This window comes from Pseudopodoces humilis, chromosome 28 (assembly GCF_049639895.1).
Source record: "Pseudopodoces humilis isolate 2021_Gansu_Grassland_sample_001 chromosome 28, ASM4963989v1, whole genome shotgun sequence".
NCBI lineage: Eukaryota > Metazoa > Chordata > Aves > Passeriformes > Paridae > Pseudopodoces > Pseudopodoces humilis.
The window spans coordinates 4,144,904-4,158,298 of NC_142227.1; the positions used below are offsets into that span (position 1 = coordinate 4,144,904).

General features: G+C 53.9%; 1 protein-coding gene and 1 long non-coding RNA gene across 2 annotated transcripts in view; one reads left to right on the forward strand and one right to left on the reverse strand.

The window, feature by feature from the left end:
• Nucleotides 1-1,734: 1,734 nt before the first annotated feature.
• Nucleotides 1,735-8,908, reverse strand: LOC148182514 (uncharacterized). The gene is made up of 3 exons (XR_015774634.1): nucleotides 8,594-8,908; nucleotides 2,421-2,790; nucleotides 1,735-1,948 (listed from the first exon to the last, which is right to left on the reverse strand). It is a non-coding gene; the product is annotated as an uncharacterized LOC148182514 (long non-coding RNA).
• Nucleotides 8,909-9,430: 522 nt separating this feature from the next.
• The window catches only part of AP3D1 (adaptor related protein complex 3 subunit delta 1), a 43,333-nt gene continuing 39,368 nt past the window's right edge, over nucleotides 9,431-13,395 (forward strand). The window contains exon 1 of the mRNA XM_005531331.3: nucleotides 9,431-9,751. Coding sequence (XP_005531388.2) covers nucleotides 9,656-9,751 — 96 coding nt within the window. The 5' untranslated portion in view covers nucleotides 9,431-9,655. The remainder of the gene's footprint in view (nucleotides 9,752-13,395) is intronic.

Sequence of the window (13,395 nt, forward strand, 5' to 3'; positions counted from 1 at the left end):
ACACGACGTAACCTGAGAGTAGGACTGAGTGCACCCCAGCCGGGCAGCAACAGAACCGGGAAGTGCCCTGGTTGGGGGCTGGGAGCGGTGACACGGTCCTGCATTTCTATAGTGCCCGGTGATGGGTTCAGTGACAGCATTTTGCATGTCTATAGGTGCCAGCAGAGCAGGGTGACACCGTTTGCATGTCTATAGGTGCCCAGCTGGGCGATAAAATCAGGCCAGAGCTTCCTCCTTCACAGTCTTTTGGGTGATAATTTCCCTCTTCTGGGGACATGCGCATGCCCTGGGGTGCAGGGACACCTGGGGGCTCTCCCACCCGGGCCTGAGGCATGGGATTATCTGAGTGCCCTGTGATCCTGCCCTGCCACCCTGTTCTGGGACCTGAGGGTATCTGTGTGCCCTGCCCTGGGTTTTGGGGACATCTGGGGACCCTGGCACCCTGCCCTGCACTCCGAGGGAAGAGCACCCAGCATCACCACAGCACCCACACCCTCCCCATCGCATCTGTTCACACCACACTGCCAGAGAGGGCCAGGGAACAGTGACACTGGGCCAGGTGCCCTGCTCCATCTGGGGGCTGGAAGAACAGCTGAGAACCAGTGTCTGCTGGGCATGAGCATCCCTGTGGGACAGGAGCATCCTGAGGAGGTGCCCATAACCCAGCTGGGCATGGGTGAGCCCAGGCTCTGACCTGCAGCCCGGTCCAGCAGAGCCAGATGGCACCTGGAATGAAAACCAGTCCTTCCCCATCAAACTGGGGGTGGAAGTTGTGCTGGGAACTGCTGCCCTGTGATACCAGTGTGGCCTGGGAACTTTTCTCCCTGCAGTTCCTGACTTTCTCAGTCAAAGACAAGTAAACACCACTCAGGGCAGGATGCTTTTGCCATCTGGCTCTCCTGGCTGTTGTCCCCAGTTTATTAATCTCATCATTCTTTTATCCTGCTGGAGAGGTTGTGGCTTAACCATGCTGGGAAGGTTGGGGGCCATGGAGCTCAGCTTTGGTGCCCCTGTGTTGGTGCCATCACATTCACTCAGCTCCTCTCTGGGATGTGTCTCCAGGGCCAGGCAAAGCCTCCTGCATTCAGTGAACCTCTACAGATCCTTTGGGATGGAGATGTGGCATGGAGACATCCAGTGTTTGGGCTGAAAACTGGTGTCGTGGTTGGGGTCACTACCTGTGGCCCTGTGCTCCATAGGAAGGCAGGCAATGCACTGTGCCTGAAATGCATCCAGAGGCAGTGAGTGCCAGAGCAGGATATTGCCTGCAGAGGGATTTTGTACATTATTTAACACCTGTATTTCCTGACAGGTCTCTGCCTTCAGCAGAGACAGGAGCAGTTTATTGGGGGTAGCTGCACAGCTCTGTGATGGGGGCTGGGATGTGCCCCTGCTCCTGTCCCCATGGCTGCTCCCTTATCCAGAAACCTCTCAAAGGCCAGCTCCAAACTTATCCACTCCCCTCTTTGTATCTTTTTTCCTCTCCCTTAAATGTCTGTACATGCAGAAAGCTCCATAGCTTGGAATGCTTTTCTAAGGAAAACACTAAAATCATCAAGTCAGCAGTGCTTAAACTGCTCTGACTGCCTCTTAAATAATCAATTCATTTTTAATTAGCTTACCACAAAAATTCCATTAAATTTAAATAAATAGACATGGCAGGAGTTCTCCAAGGCACAGCAGGCTCCATTTAAAGAATTCTCTTTGAGTTCGTTAGGTTGGTCTTTAAGCAGTTTGTCGTCCAAGTCCTTGTGTGGCCCAAGCAGGCTCCTGAGCTGCTAATAAAGAGTAATGGAAGCTTCCAGGATTTCCCAGTTGAATCCCAACCATCTGGCCACCATGCCAGGGTTCAGTGCTGGAGCTGATGTCTCCTGGCAGGTAGTGGGTCATTTTTGAAGCACCTGCCTGAATCAGGACATCTTTTCATTGATTTCTCTGAGTTTTACATCTGGAAGAGAGGGAAGCAAGGAAGGGCAATGCCCTGTTTTCTGCTGGTTCAGTGAGCTGAACTGCCCCTGAGAAATGTGAGAATCCCTGAGAGCTGGGAGCCACTCTGTCCCCTTGGACAGCTCTGGAGTTTTGCTTTTTTTGGGTGTCTTGGGGGGTATATAAAAATCTCAGGAGGGACTTCTGACCAGAGCATGTTGTGACAGGATGGGGGAATGGCTTCTGAGTGCCAGAGGGCAGGGTTAGATGGGATTTTGGGCAGGAATTGTTGGCTGGGAGGGTGGGCAGGCCCTGGCACAGGGTGCCCAGAGCAGCTGTGGCTGCCCCTGGATCCCTGGCAGTGCCCAAGGCCAGGCTGGACGGGGCTTGGAGCAGCCTGGGATGGTGGAAGGTGTCCCTGCCACGGCAGGGGGTGGAACTAGATGGGCACTAAGGTTCCTCCCAAACCATTCCCTGATTCTCTGCCCACTCACCCTGTGCCCTCCTGCAGCTCCTCTCTGCACTGCATCAGGACACACCAGGTGCTGCAGTGCTCCAGAGGCCGATGATTTCCCAGGGACACCAGGCAGTGTCCTGCAGCATTTGCCCATCCAGAGAATCAAGAATCCAGTTCCAAATCGGCAGCAGTTGGATTTTTCTGGTGTGGAGGTTTGTGGGGGGAGAGGTTCCCATCTCCTCCCCAGGTGTGCTGGTCCTGCTGCATCCCCCAGCTGCAGTTCCTGGCTCCAGGCTGGCACAATTCAGGGTTGAATTATTTTTGCCACCACCAGACGAACCAGTTTGGATAAGGAGGAATGGAGAAGCTCTGCACAGCTCCATGCACACAACTCCACTCCTATAGGACTGGAAAAGAGATTTTTCCCTGGCAAGAGTGTACAGTGGGCAGCTGATGCCTACAGGCAGCTGGCACAGCCCCTCCTGCCCTGCTGCTCCCACATCCCACCTCTGCTCCCACACAGCCCAGCCAGGGATCCCTAAGAATTGGGGTCCTGACTCTGCAGGCAAGGGGGGAAACAGGGAGGACATTAATGCACCAAAGACACTTTGCACAAACAGTGCTCTGCATTGTGCATAAACCACGGGCAAAGGCACCTCTGGGGCTCATCCCACACTGGGGTTACTCCCCTTGGGCTGTGGGGTTGGCTTCTATCGTGTTCATTGACCCTTGGGCAGGGCCAGTGCTTGGCACAGGGGCTTGAGGTGCACATCAGCTGCTCTGATGTGAACCTGCCTTCCAGCAACAGCTCATCTTCAGTATTGACCCAATTTAGCTGACAATAACAAGCTGGATCACGAGGCAGGTTAATGCAGGCAAGTTTGTTCCCATCAGATTAAATATCCCAACCGGAGCCCTGGTAGTGGAAGGGCAGGATGCTGGTGGTCCATAGCCCCAGGGATGGAGACAGCTCCCTACTCCAACACCCTGCTCTGATGGCTGTGCACAATTTCTCTTTCCCTCCTGCAAAACGCCACAAGTGCAATTTTCCAAGCCCCACTTTAATTTCTTGGGGTCAATCCTGCATGGCACCAAGGAGTTCCCTTCCACATGACGGAGTAACATCTGTCCTTTCCATCTGTCCTGCAACTCTCTGGGCCAAATCTCTCCAGGGATGCTCAGGCTGCAGTTGCCACAACAACAAAGTGATGCAACGGTTTCCTTTGCACTGGGAGTCCTGTGGATATTGAGGAGCTGGGGTGGGTGAGCCACCAAAGCTGTGCCGGTGCCAGTGGAGGTCCATGCAGGATAAAGCCACTTGTGGTGTTCACCATCCCTGTTTCCATCCTGGAACTGGTCTGTTTGAGCCCAGTTTGGTGGCTTTTGTTCCTAGGGAGATGCGGCTGCCACTGCCAGAGCCTCCCTCACACAGTGACGGGAGCAATGTACATGAGGAGCCAGAGCCCCGGATTCAGCAAGGAACGAGATGGACAAATCCAGGGACACCGCCTGTGCCAGGCACAGCTGATGGCAGAGGAGTCACCTGCTCAGTCCCCTGGAGCAGCCCTGAACCCCAGGGAAGTTACCAGGAATGTTTTCACTGGAACACAGTGGCTCCCTCCCACCCAGCCCCTGGAAGTTCCCATCAGAGCTCTGCTTTGCCAGGGGAAAACAAACCCACTTTGGTCCTTTTCGGCTCTGCTGGAGCTTGAATTGCCCGACGCTGCAACCCTGGCTGTGTTTAACCCCACACTGCCGGAGAGCTCCTGGAAAGCCCCTGGTACAGTCCAAGGAGCCTCTGCCCTGCCCTGGCCCCTGGCACAGGGGACAGAGAGACCAAACCAGGTCCCTGGGTGGGCTGGAGTGTCCTCGCTGCTGCCTCCCACCTCTCTCGCCCTTTTTTGTCCCCTTGTTTGGGGGTAGGGGCATCCTGGCTCCATTTCCCAGGCAGAGGGAGTGCAGTACCCAGCTTTCCCCTGGCTCCGGGCTCTTCCCAGCCTCCACCTTGCCAGGCCGGCCCGTTCCAGCGTGGCATCGTTTGGGACCCATTCCAAGCATTTTATCAGATGTGGAATTTGTGAGCACGAGGAGAGTGTTTAACGCTCAGGCTCCATCTCCATTCCAGGACAGCTCCATCCCCGCTGCATCCAACCTCGCGCCCCTGTTTCAGCAGGGAATGTGCGGGGACAAAGGCTCTGGCTGCGTGGGGGCGAGGGGACCGTGCCAGCTGCACGTGCAGCGGTGCCAGAGCCGAGTCACCCTCCCGGGACCCGGAGCGCTCGAAGGCAGCCGCGGCACACGCAGCCTCCTCAATGGGTCCCTTGTCCCTGCAGCGCCGGCTCGCCACGTGTCCCGCCCCGTGCCTGGCCCGCGGGGACACCGGCTGTCCCCGCACCCACCCCACAGCTCACCCGGCACCCACGCCCTAAAATGTGGGGGTGGGACCATATTTGGCTCACCCATAACCCAAACCTGAGCACCCATCACCCCCAACTAGGCACCACCGACGCATCAGCCCAGCACCGCACACGGGGCCCCCGTCACCCAAACTGGGTGCGCCATGGGGAACCCATCACCCAACCACGGGGCATCCATCGCCCTCTACCCAAAGGCGGGGCGCTCCCTGCCCCCGGCACGGGTCCCCACGCATGTCCCCCGGCCCGGCAGGTCCCGCCGTGTCCCCCCGGTTCTCCCGGGCCGCCGGCGCCACCTCGCGGGGACCAGCGGGGACAGGCAGACACCCCGGTCTGTGCCGGGGCAACGCGGACACCGCGGCACCGGCATCCCAGAACGGGCACCCCGGCATGGGGCACCCCAATAGGGGCATCCCAGAATGGGCACCCCGGCATGGGGCACCCCAATAAGGGCGCACCAGTACGGGCGTCCTTGTAAAGACATTCCAACACAAGCACCCCAATATGGACACTGGGGCATGGGGTACCCCAGCATGATGCACCCCAAAATGGGCATCTTGTCACGGACACGTCGGCACGGGGACTGCAATATGGGCACTCCACTATTGTCACTGGGGGGGCAGGACACCCTGGCACAGTCACCCCGTCCTGAACATCAAGGACAACCCAACATGGGACACCCCAAAAACAGCATTCTGACATGGGCATCCCAGCAAAGACACTCCAACACAGGTACCCCAATATGGGCACCCAGGCACGGGGCACCCCAATGTAAGCACCCCAAAATGTGTGTCCCAAAACAAACATCCTGTCACAGACACCTCAGCATGGGGACTGTCACTCCAATATGGGTACCTCAAAATGGGTATTGTCACCTGAGCTCAGGGTACCCTAGCACAGTCATCCCATCCTAAGTGTCCCATAAAGGACACCCAAAGATAGGACACCCCAAAAAGGGCATCCTGACATGGGATTCCTGGTGAGGACACTCCAACACAGGCACCCCAATATAGGTACCCAGTCATGGGACACCCCAAAATGAGCATTCCAAAATGGGCATCCTGTCATGGGATCCCTGGATGGACCCTTGGAGGCTGAACAGCCCCGATTTCATGTTTCTTTCCTTCAGATTAATTTACACAAAAATCACAATTAACATAACCAAGTACAGCTTCTTTAAACCTCGTTGAGATGTAAAACCCACCGAGTGCTCTCAGTGCCAGGAATGGGGAGAAAGCTCTTGGAAGCACTGCCATGGGGGAAAACCAAAAAGCAGCTCAGACCCAGCTCCATGTGATGGAAAATTGTGATGGGGATGTGATGGGCAGGATTGTGTTTTCCCACTGACATTGGGACTCAGCAGCTCATCACAGAGCTCTCCCAAGGCACAACATTCCTTAGGGATACTCACTGTCAGCAGGTGAAGATGCAGCTGGAGTGGGAAAATTTCTTCCCTGGGAATGCTGCCTGCGCAAGTGCAACAGGGAAAACAGGAGGTGGCGTAATTTATTAAAAAAAAAATAAAAAAAAATCTGAGCTGCAAAAGCCAGGAAAGACAAAAGCTGGGAATTTTGAGATTTAGGTATAACCGATGGCAGCAATTAGGTTTAAAGCAATGCTCTCAATTAAAGGTGATCATAAGGGGATTCCAAACCCTTCAGCATTCAAAGGAAGAAGAGTGAAAAAGTCAATTGTGTCCCAAATTCAATTTTTAAGGCAGAACTAAATCAGACTGCCTCAGGAGGAGAAATTCTTGGAAATTGAGCTGGGAGGGATCAAGTCTTGGGTCCAAATCTATATGTAGGACATGTTCCCCACACCTCGGGGTGCTGCATCTCCCAGCCTGGGCTTCCTTGTCCTGGGGGTGTGAGGGTGTGACAATGTGACGGTGTGACAAAGTGACAGTGTGACAGCAGCTGAGCTCCACTGCAAAGGGCTGGGTTAAAACAAAGGATTTTCCCAAGGTTTTGGGGATCCCCTCAGAGAGCGGCCCAGTCAGAAGCAGGGGGACAGTGGAGGAGACAGAGGTGGGCACAGCCAGCCCTTCCCAACCACAGCCTCATCCTGGTAGCTGGATGTTCTCCATAGCATGAGGACTCCAGCAAACATAACTCTTCCCTTTGACTTTTTCCCTTAGAAAGAGAAACCTCCTGCATGGGGACTGATGTGTGCAGCTATTTCTGAATAAAACCAACACAACCCCCGTGCTCCTCTCTCTGCCCCGGGGCCATCACAAACAGGCTGCAAAGCCCAGGCTGAAGGCAGAGAGCAAAGGGAAAAAACACTGGGAGCAAGAGAAATCCTTTTCCTTCCCCTGTTGTGCAGTGGCTCAGAATCCCAGGTGGATCTTGGCAAGGTCATGTCTCATTTTTGTTTGCAAGCTCCTTTCTCTTTATTTCCCTCCTTTCCCTGATGCTGAAATCCTGCTCTGGAGGTGAAGGTGGGGTGGGAAAGCAGCTCCTGTACGTTTTGTTTTCCCTCTCTTGTTGCCTGTCACCACCCACCTGCAGTGGGGACACGTCACCCACAGGTAGGGGCTCGTCTAGGGGTGGTGAGCACGTGGGTGGAGGACAAGCTGTGGTCACAGGGACACTAAACCACTGCTCACTCTGTGCCCATGTGTGGGAACACCCACAAGGCTCCATGTCTGCCTGACCATCACCCTTCATGTCACCTGTCACAGCTCTCCCCCTCTGACCTGGGGCTGTGGGTGACGGTGTTTAGTGGGTGCTAAGATGCTAAGATGTGGCAGACTGTGGAGCTGCATCTCCAATAAAGACATGGCACAAAATTTGACTCTGTTGGCTCTGCAGCCACTGCTGACACCCGCGGGCAGAGGTGAAAGGTGGAGCTCTGCCAGCCCCACCCTGTGGAGGGATCTGCAGACCCATGGAGGGATCCCCATCCCTATGGAAGGACCCTTGGCCCCACAGAAAACCTTCATCCCCATGGAGAGATCCCCATCCCTATGGAGGGACCCCTGACCCCACGGCGGGACTCTCAGCCCCCGAAAGGACCTGCAGACCCATGGAGGTGCTCCATCCCTATGGAGAGTTCCCAGGCCCCATGGAGCGACCCCTGGCCCCATGCAGGAATTCTCAGCCTCAGAAAGGACCCGGAGGCCCACGGAGGGACCCCCATTCCCATGGAAAGATCCTCAGCCTTAAGACAACCCCCATCCCCACTGAGGGACCCTCATCCCCAAGGATGGCCCCCCGTCTCCATGGAGGGATCCCGTCCTCGCGGGAGGACCCCCAGCCTCACGGAGGGAGCCCCATCCCCATGGAGGGACCCCTATTCCCACGGAAGGACCCGTGTCCCCACGCGTGTCCCCGCCGCGCGCCGGCTCTGCCACGTGGGACCCGCGGGAGCACCGGGTGGGCGTGGCCAGGGGTGGGCGTGGCCAGGGATGGGACAGCGACAGCAGTGGCAGCTGTGACGCGGCTGTCGCGGGACGGGATGAACCCCAGAATAGTTCAAGTTTAAGGGACCACACTGGGACATCAGCTCCCACCTTCCTGCTCCGGCTGGGCCATCCCAGAGCACAGGGCACAAGATTGTGTCCAGATGGTTCTGGAATACCCCCAGCGAGGGAGACCCCACACTTTCCCTGACCAGTTCAGTGCTTGGTCACCTGCACAGCGAAGAAGTTCTGCCTCATATCCAGGTGGATGTTCCTGGGCATCGGTTCCTGCCCGTTCCTGTGGTGCCATTGCTGGGCCCCACGGAGCAGAGCCTGGGCCCTGCTCTGAGCCCTCCCTGCAGATACACACACAGGGCTGAGGGCCCCTCTCACCTGGGTCTCCTTTGGAGGCTGAACAGCCCCAGCTGCCAGCCATTTCTCGTACGAGAGATGCTCCAGTCCCTTCATCATCTCCACAGCCCCCACGGGCCCCACTCCGGGACCTCCACGTCTCGCTGATCCCGAGGAGCCCAGAGCTGGACACAGCACTTCAGCTGAGCCCCACCAGAGCTGAGGAAGGGTCAGGACCAGCTCCTGCGTCCCACCACCGATGTTCCTCCTAACACAACCACCGGCCTCTTGCCCCCTAGTTCAGGTCCAGCAGCTCATTAAATACTCGGTGTTTGCTCTCGTGCGTTTGCAGGTGTTTGTTGCTTCCATCCCACGGCAGGAGAGGGGCAGGATCCCCCTCCCGACCCCGCGTCCTCCTGAGGGGCCGAGTGGGCGGAGCTCTAGGAATGAGTGGGCGTGGCTTCGGTGAAGGGTGGGGTGGGCGGGCTCGAGGGGGCCAGACTACTTGAGGGGCGTGGTCTGGGTGGGGTGGGCGTGGTCAGAGAGCGGCATCATTGCAGGGGCGTGGCCAATGTGGGAGGGGGCGCGTCTGCAGAGCAGGGAGGCGGGCAGACGTGGCAGGGGCGGGGACAGAGGGAGTGTCCAGACAGTTCGGGGGCGCGTCCAAAGTTATAGGAGCGTGCCTGGAGAGCGGTGAGGCGGGCGGGAGAGCCCGGGCCGTTCCGGGGGCGCGGCCAGACGGAGGCGCGGCCCGGATGGGGTGGGCGGGGCTGGAGAGCAGCAGAGCGGACGGTGTTGGCCCAGGGGCGTGGCCGGTCGGTCGGGGCGTGGCTATTCCGGGGGCGTGGCCGAGCCCTCAGCTGACCGGCCGCCATTTTGTCGGTGCCGGATCTCCAGCGCCGCCCGGAGCTGTGCCCGCGGCCGGGGTCGCCCGTGCCCGCCCGTCCGCCAGGGCAGCTCCGCCCGTGTCCTTCCGCACCCCTCGGCATGTGAGCGCCCCGGCACCGCTGCTCTCACCCGGCTCGAGCGGCAACAGCACCGCGGCGGCCCCCCCGGCCGGGCCCGGCCCCTCAGCCCGGCGCAGGCCCCGCCGCCGCCGCCGCCATGGCGCTGAAGATGGTGAAGGGCAGCATCGACCGTATGTTTGATAAGAACCTGCAGGACCTGGTGCGCGGCATCCGCAATCACAAGGAGGATGAGGTGAGGGGACCCTTCCCCGCGCTCCGGCCCGGGGATGTCACCGCTGTCCGCTGGGGCCGTGTCTGGGAAGGGAATGTTGGTTTGGGAGGGGGGAAGCGGGAGTCAGAACGAGGAAGGTGAGGCTGGGGTGTGGGGCAGGAGGGACAGGCTGGCTGAGAGCACGAGAGTTAGTAAGGGAGGGTCGTTCTTGGTGCTCACCTTTCCGTTCAGTGTGTTGTTGTGGTGTTGAGATCCGTGATATACGTATGGATATATACACATACATATTTTTACACACAAATCTTTACATGATTATTGTAGAGGAATAATCATATAGGGATTCCTTCCTCTCCAGGCCTACAGTCATGTGCTGTAGTCAACTATGTATTCTTCACCCTGAAGCTGTTGTACAGGAGAACTAAGATCCTAATTCAGCTTTCAGATCATTCATGCCTAGCATCTCCTGACTAAAATGTCCTCTCAGAGCTTTTCTAGGCAGCAATCAGTTCTCTGTGTTGGCCTGTTATCCACTCTTGTGTGAGAAGCACGTGATCAGGAAATTAGTATAGGTGAAATAATTGGTCATCAAGAACGTGTTATATGAGACTCCACAGTGAAGTGTCACATGGTAATTGAGAAGTAACGGGCCCCAATGTCATTTATGTTCATCTTCAAGTAGGTTGGGAAGCCTGAGAAGCTTTCTTAACGTTGGTTTAACAGCTGGGCTTTGCTGGTGTGTTCCGGGGGCGGGGGGGTGTCGCCGTGGAGTCAGTATCAGCTATCAAAAGCATCTGGAAAAGTTGTAAACATCTAACTAAACTAAGAACTTTGCAAGGGAAACTGATCTTCCTTGCTGGTGCTATTGAACTGAAACACAAAATACAACTTCCAAAATCTCTGAAGCGAAGCTCTTTGTGCACAGGACAAGGGGTTGTTTGGTAGTGAACATACCTGGGAAACTTTGTTTCTCACAGAATGACAGAATATAGCGAAAGGACCCATCAGGATCATTGAACCCAATTTATTTCAGTATCTGTAAAATTAATGGTATTGGTTTGATGGGCAGAGGAAGGCAGGGCTGCTGTGTGGTGCCCTGAAAAATACCATGAAGTGGTAACAACAAATTTGTATGGAATTTATGAGCCTAATGTGTTCTGCCAGAGTGGGACCTGGTGAGCAGTATTCTTATGGAGCCTTTCCAATATGTTGTGCTGCTTTTAGTAAATCTGCTTTATTCCTTTGTGCATAGGACAGAAGGTGTTCCATCAGCTGTCAAACCTCTGAGGGTTCTCCTGGTGAAGGTCCAGGTCTTTGTGGCATCAGTTCTTTAAGAATAATTGAATGTTCTTTCTGAAATAATTTTGTGACATAGGGAGAATTGTGACCCACTCTGAGCTTGTTCTCAGTGTGTGACAAGAAATGGTTAAATTATACTGGCTTTGGTGCCCTTTGGAGTTAGGAAAAAACACTCCTTGGACAATTTTGTAGGGCTCTATGAACTTGTAGGAAGCTCTTACTTGGGTATGTGCACGCTCTGGGATTCAGTGAGTTCAAAGCAATATGTTGTCTCTTACAACAGCTGGGCTGCAGCATGATGAGATTTTCAGCTCTTCAGTCTGGACTACAAATGGTGAGATTTTGAAATGGATAACTATAGGGATAATTCCTTTTTATATCCTATTTAGCACAGCAAAAATTAAAATCTGAACCAGGGTGTGTTCAGCTGATTAAGATATTGCACTGGTAAAACTTGTGTGTTTGGGAATCCTTCAAATATTTTTCTCAGTTCCAGAGCGTGGCTGCAAACAGTGCAGGACTGTGCCTTTTCCTGGCTTAGCTGGAGAGAGCTGTAAACCTGCTGTTGAGCTTTTGGGTGTGGATTCAGTGCTTCCCAGGCAGTGGCCAGAGACATTGGCTAATTTTCAGGTGATGTTACAAAATCTGAATGCTGTTTTAGAGGAAGTAGCTGCAGAAATTCTTCCTCTTTTCCCTACAGTGCTTCCATTGTTCACTGTATCTGTTAAATGTTGCTTCAGTGCTGTAGTTCAACCAACATTTGTGTGTCTGAAGATAAGTGTCTAAGCCTAAGACAGACACTGTTTAGAATAGCAAATTTGTGTGTGTTTTAGTGGGGAGGATATTGGTTATTGGTCTTGGCTCAACAGGAGATTCTCCAGGAAGAGTTGTCCCTGGAAATGAGCTACTGTGATTGTTAAACAACAATGATATGAAGAGAAATGAAGGCAAGATTATTGTTTTGACTTCTGATTTACTTGTGCTTTTTGCATGAGGTTAGTTTATTTATGTGTCTTGGGCTTTATGTTTTGGAATTTAATCACATGGAAAAATCTGCCATCACTTATTCACTCATCTCTCTGGGCAGTCTCTTCTTCGATGGAAAGGTTTATTCCTTTCCACTACTTACGCAGGTATCACATGAGCACATCTGGTATTTCACAGCCCATCGAGGCTGTGTGAGTGCTGGGCACCCCAGTTCACAGTGGATTTCTCAATGCAGTTCTTTGACAGCCCCACTGTGTTCTTGCTTGATGGGTTTGTGTTCTTCCTGTGTTGCTGTGACCATAAATCTCACACCACAAGGTGTGTCCTGAAGTTAGAGGAGGCCAGATCTCTTTATTCGTAAATTTTGTGTGCTCCTCAGATCTTTGGAGGAGCTGAGACTGCTGGAAGCTGCCTGGTCCTCAAGCTCACAGCCTCTGCAGCATGTTAATTCCCTGTCAGGCATTTCCATTGTGTGACCCATTTATTTTGAGTTTAAAACACTGAAACTGAAGGAATGGACTTCCCTAAGGATACGAGGTAGGAGAGGGGAGGTGGTTAACACAGTCACTGCTCTGTGCAGACTTACTCTGTCCGTTTCCAGTGTTCTGGGGAGCAGTGGGACTGCATCGTCCTGCAGGGTAAGCACTGTGCACTAGGAATGAGGTGGCAGAACAGCATTAGCTCTTTCCCAGGTCTGACACGTTGTGTTTGCTTTCCAACAGATGCTTTAGTCCCTGTGGTGTTTCCCAGCACCAGTTCAAAGCCAAACTTGATCCTACTGTGTTTTACTGACTTTTCACTTCCAATACCTCATTCTCTCCCTTTCATTTGGAAAATGAAAGCTTTTGCTAGTAAAAGTGGTGTTTTTCAGCAGTTATTAGGTGGTTTTGTACACCATGGAGTAACTTCTCCCACTTTGTGCCTACTGCTTCAGGATCTTCTCCACAGCATGCTCAAGAGAGGAATGCCTTGCACCATAGGCTGTTAAAGTATACTGGATTTTTGCCAACATAGTCCAAACTGATAAATTATATCTGTTCTCCTAAATGTGTTATAAGGGAAAGGATCATTTTCTTTGATGCTGTTTGGCCCTTGCACAGTGTTTTTCATTCACAGTTAAAAGTTTGTTTTTCCCGACAAGGAAGCTCCTGTCAGATGCTGATGTAAAACGTTCGTTTATAAAACTGAAATTATAAAATAACAGAAACGGATTTTAATGGATGTGCTTAGGTTCATTCAGACAGTAGCCCTCTGTTTCAGGGGTCTTTAATTTACTGCAGGACACTTAAGGGGAGAGAAGGGATTAAAAAAAGTCCTGTACAAAATATCTGTGCACTTTCTTATAACGTGAGAAAATTGTCCCCCTCTTTTCTCAGAGACTC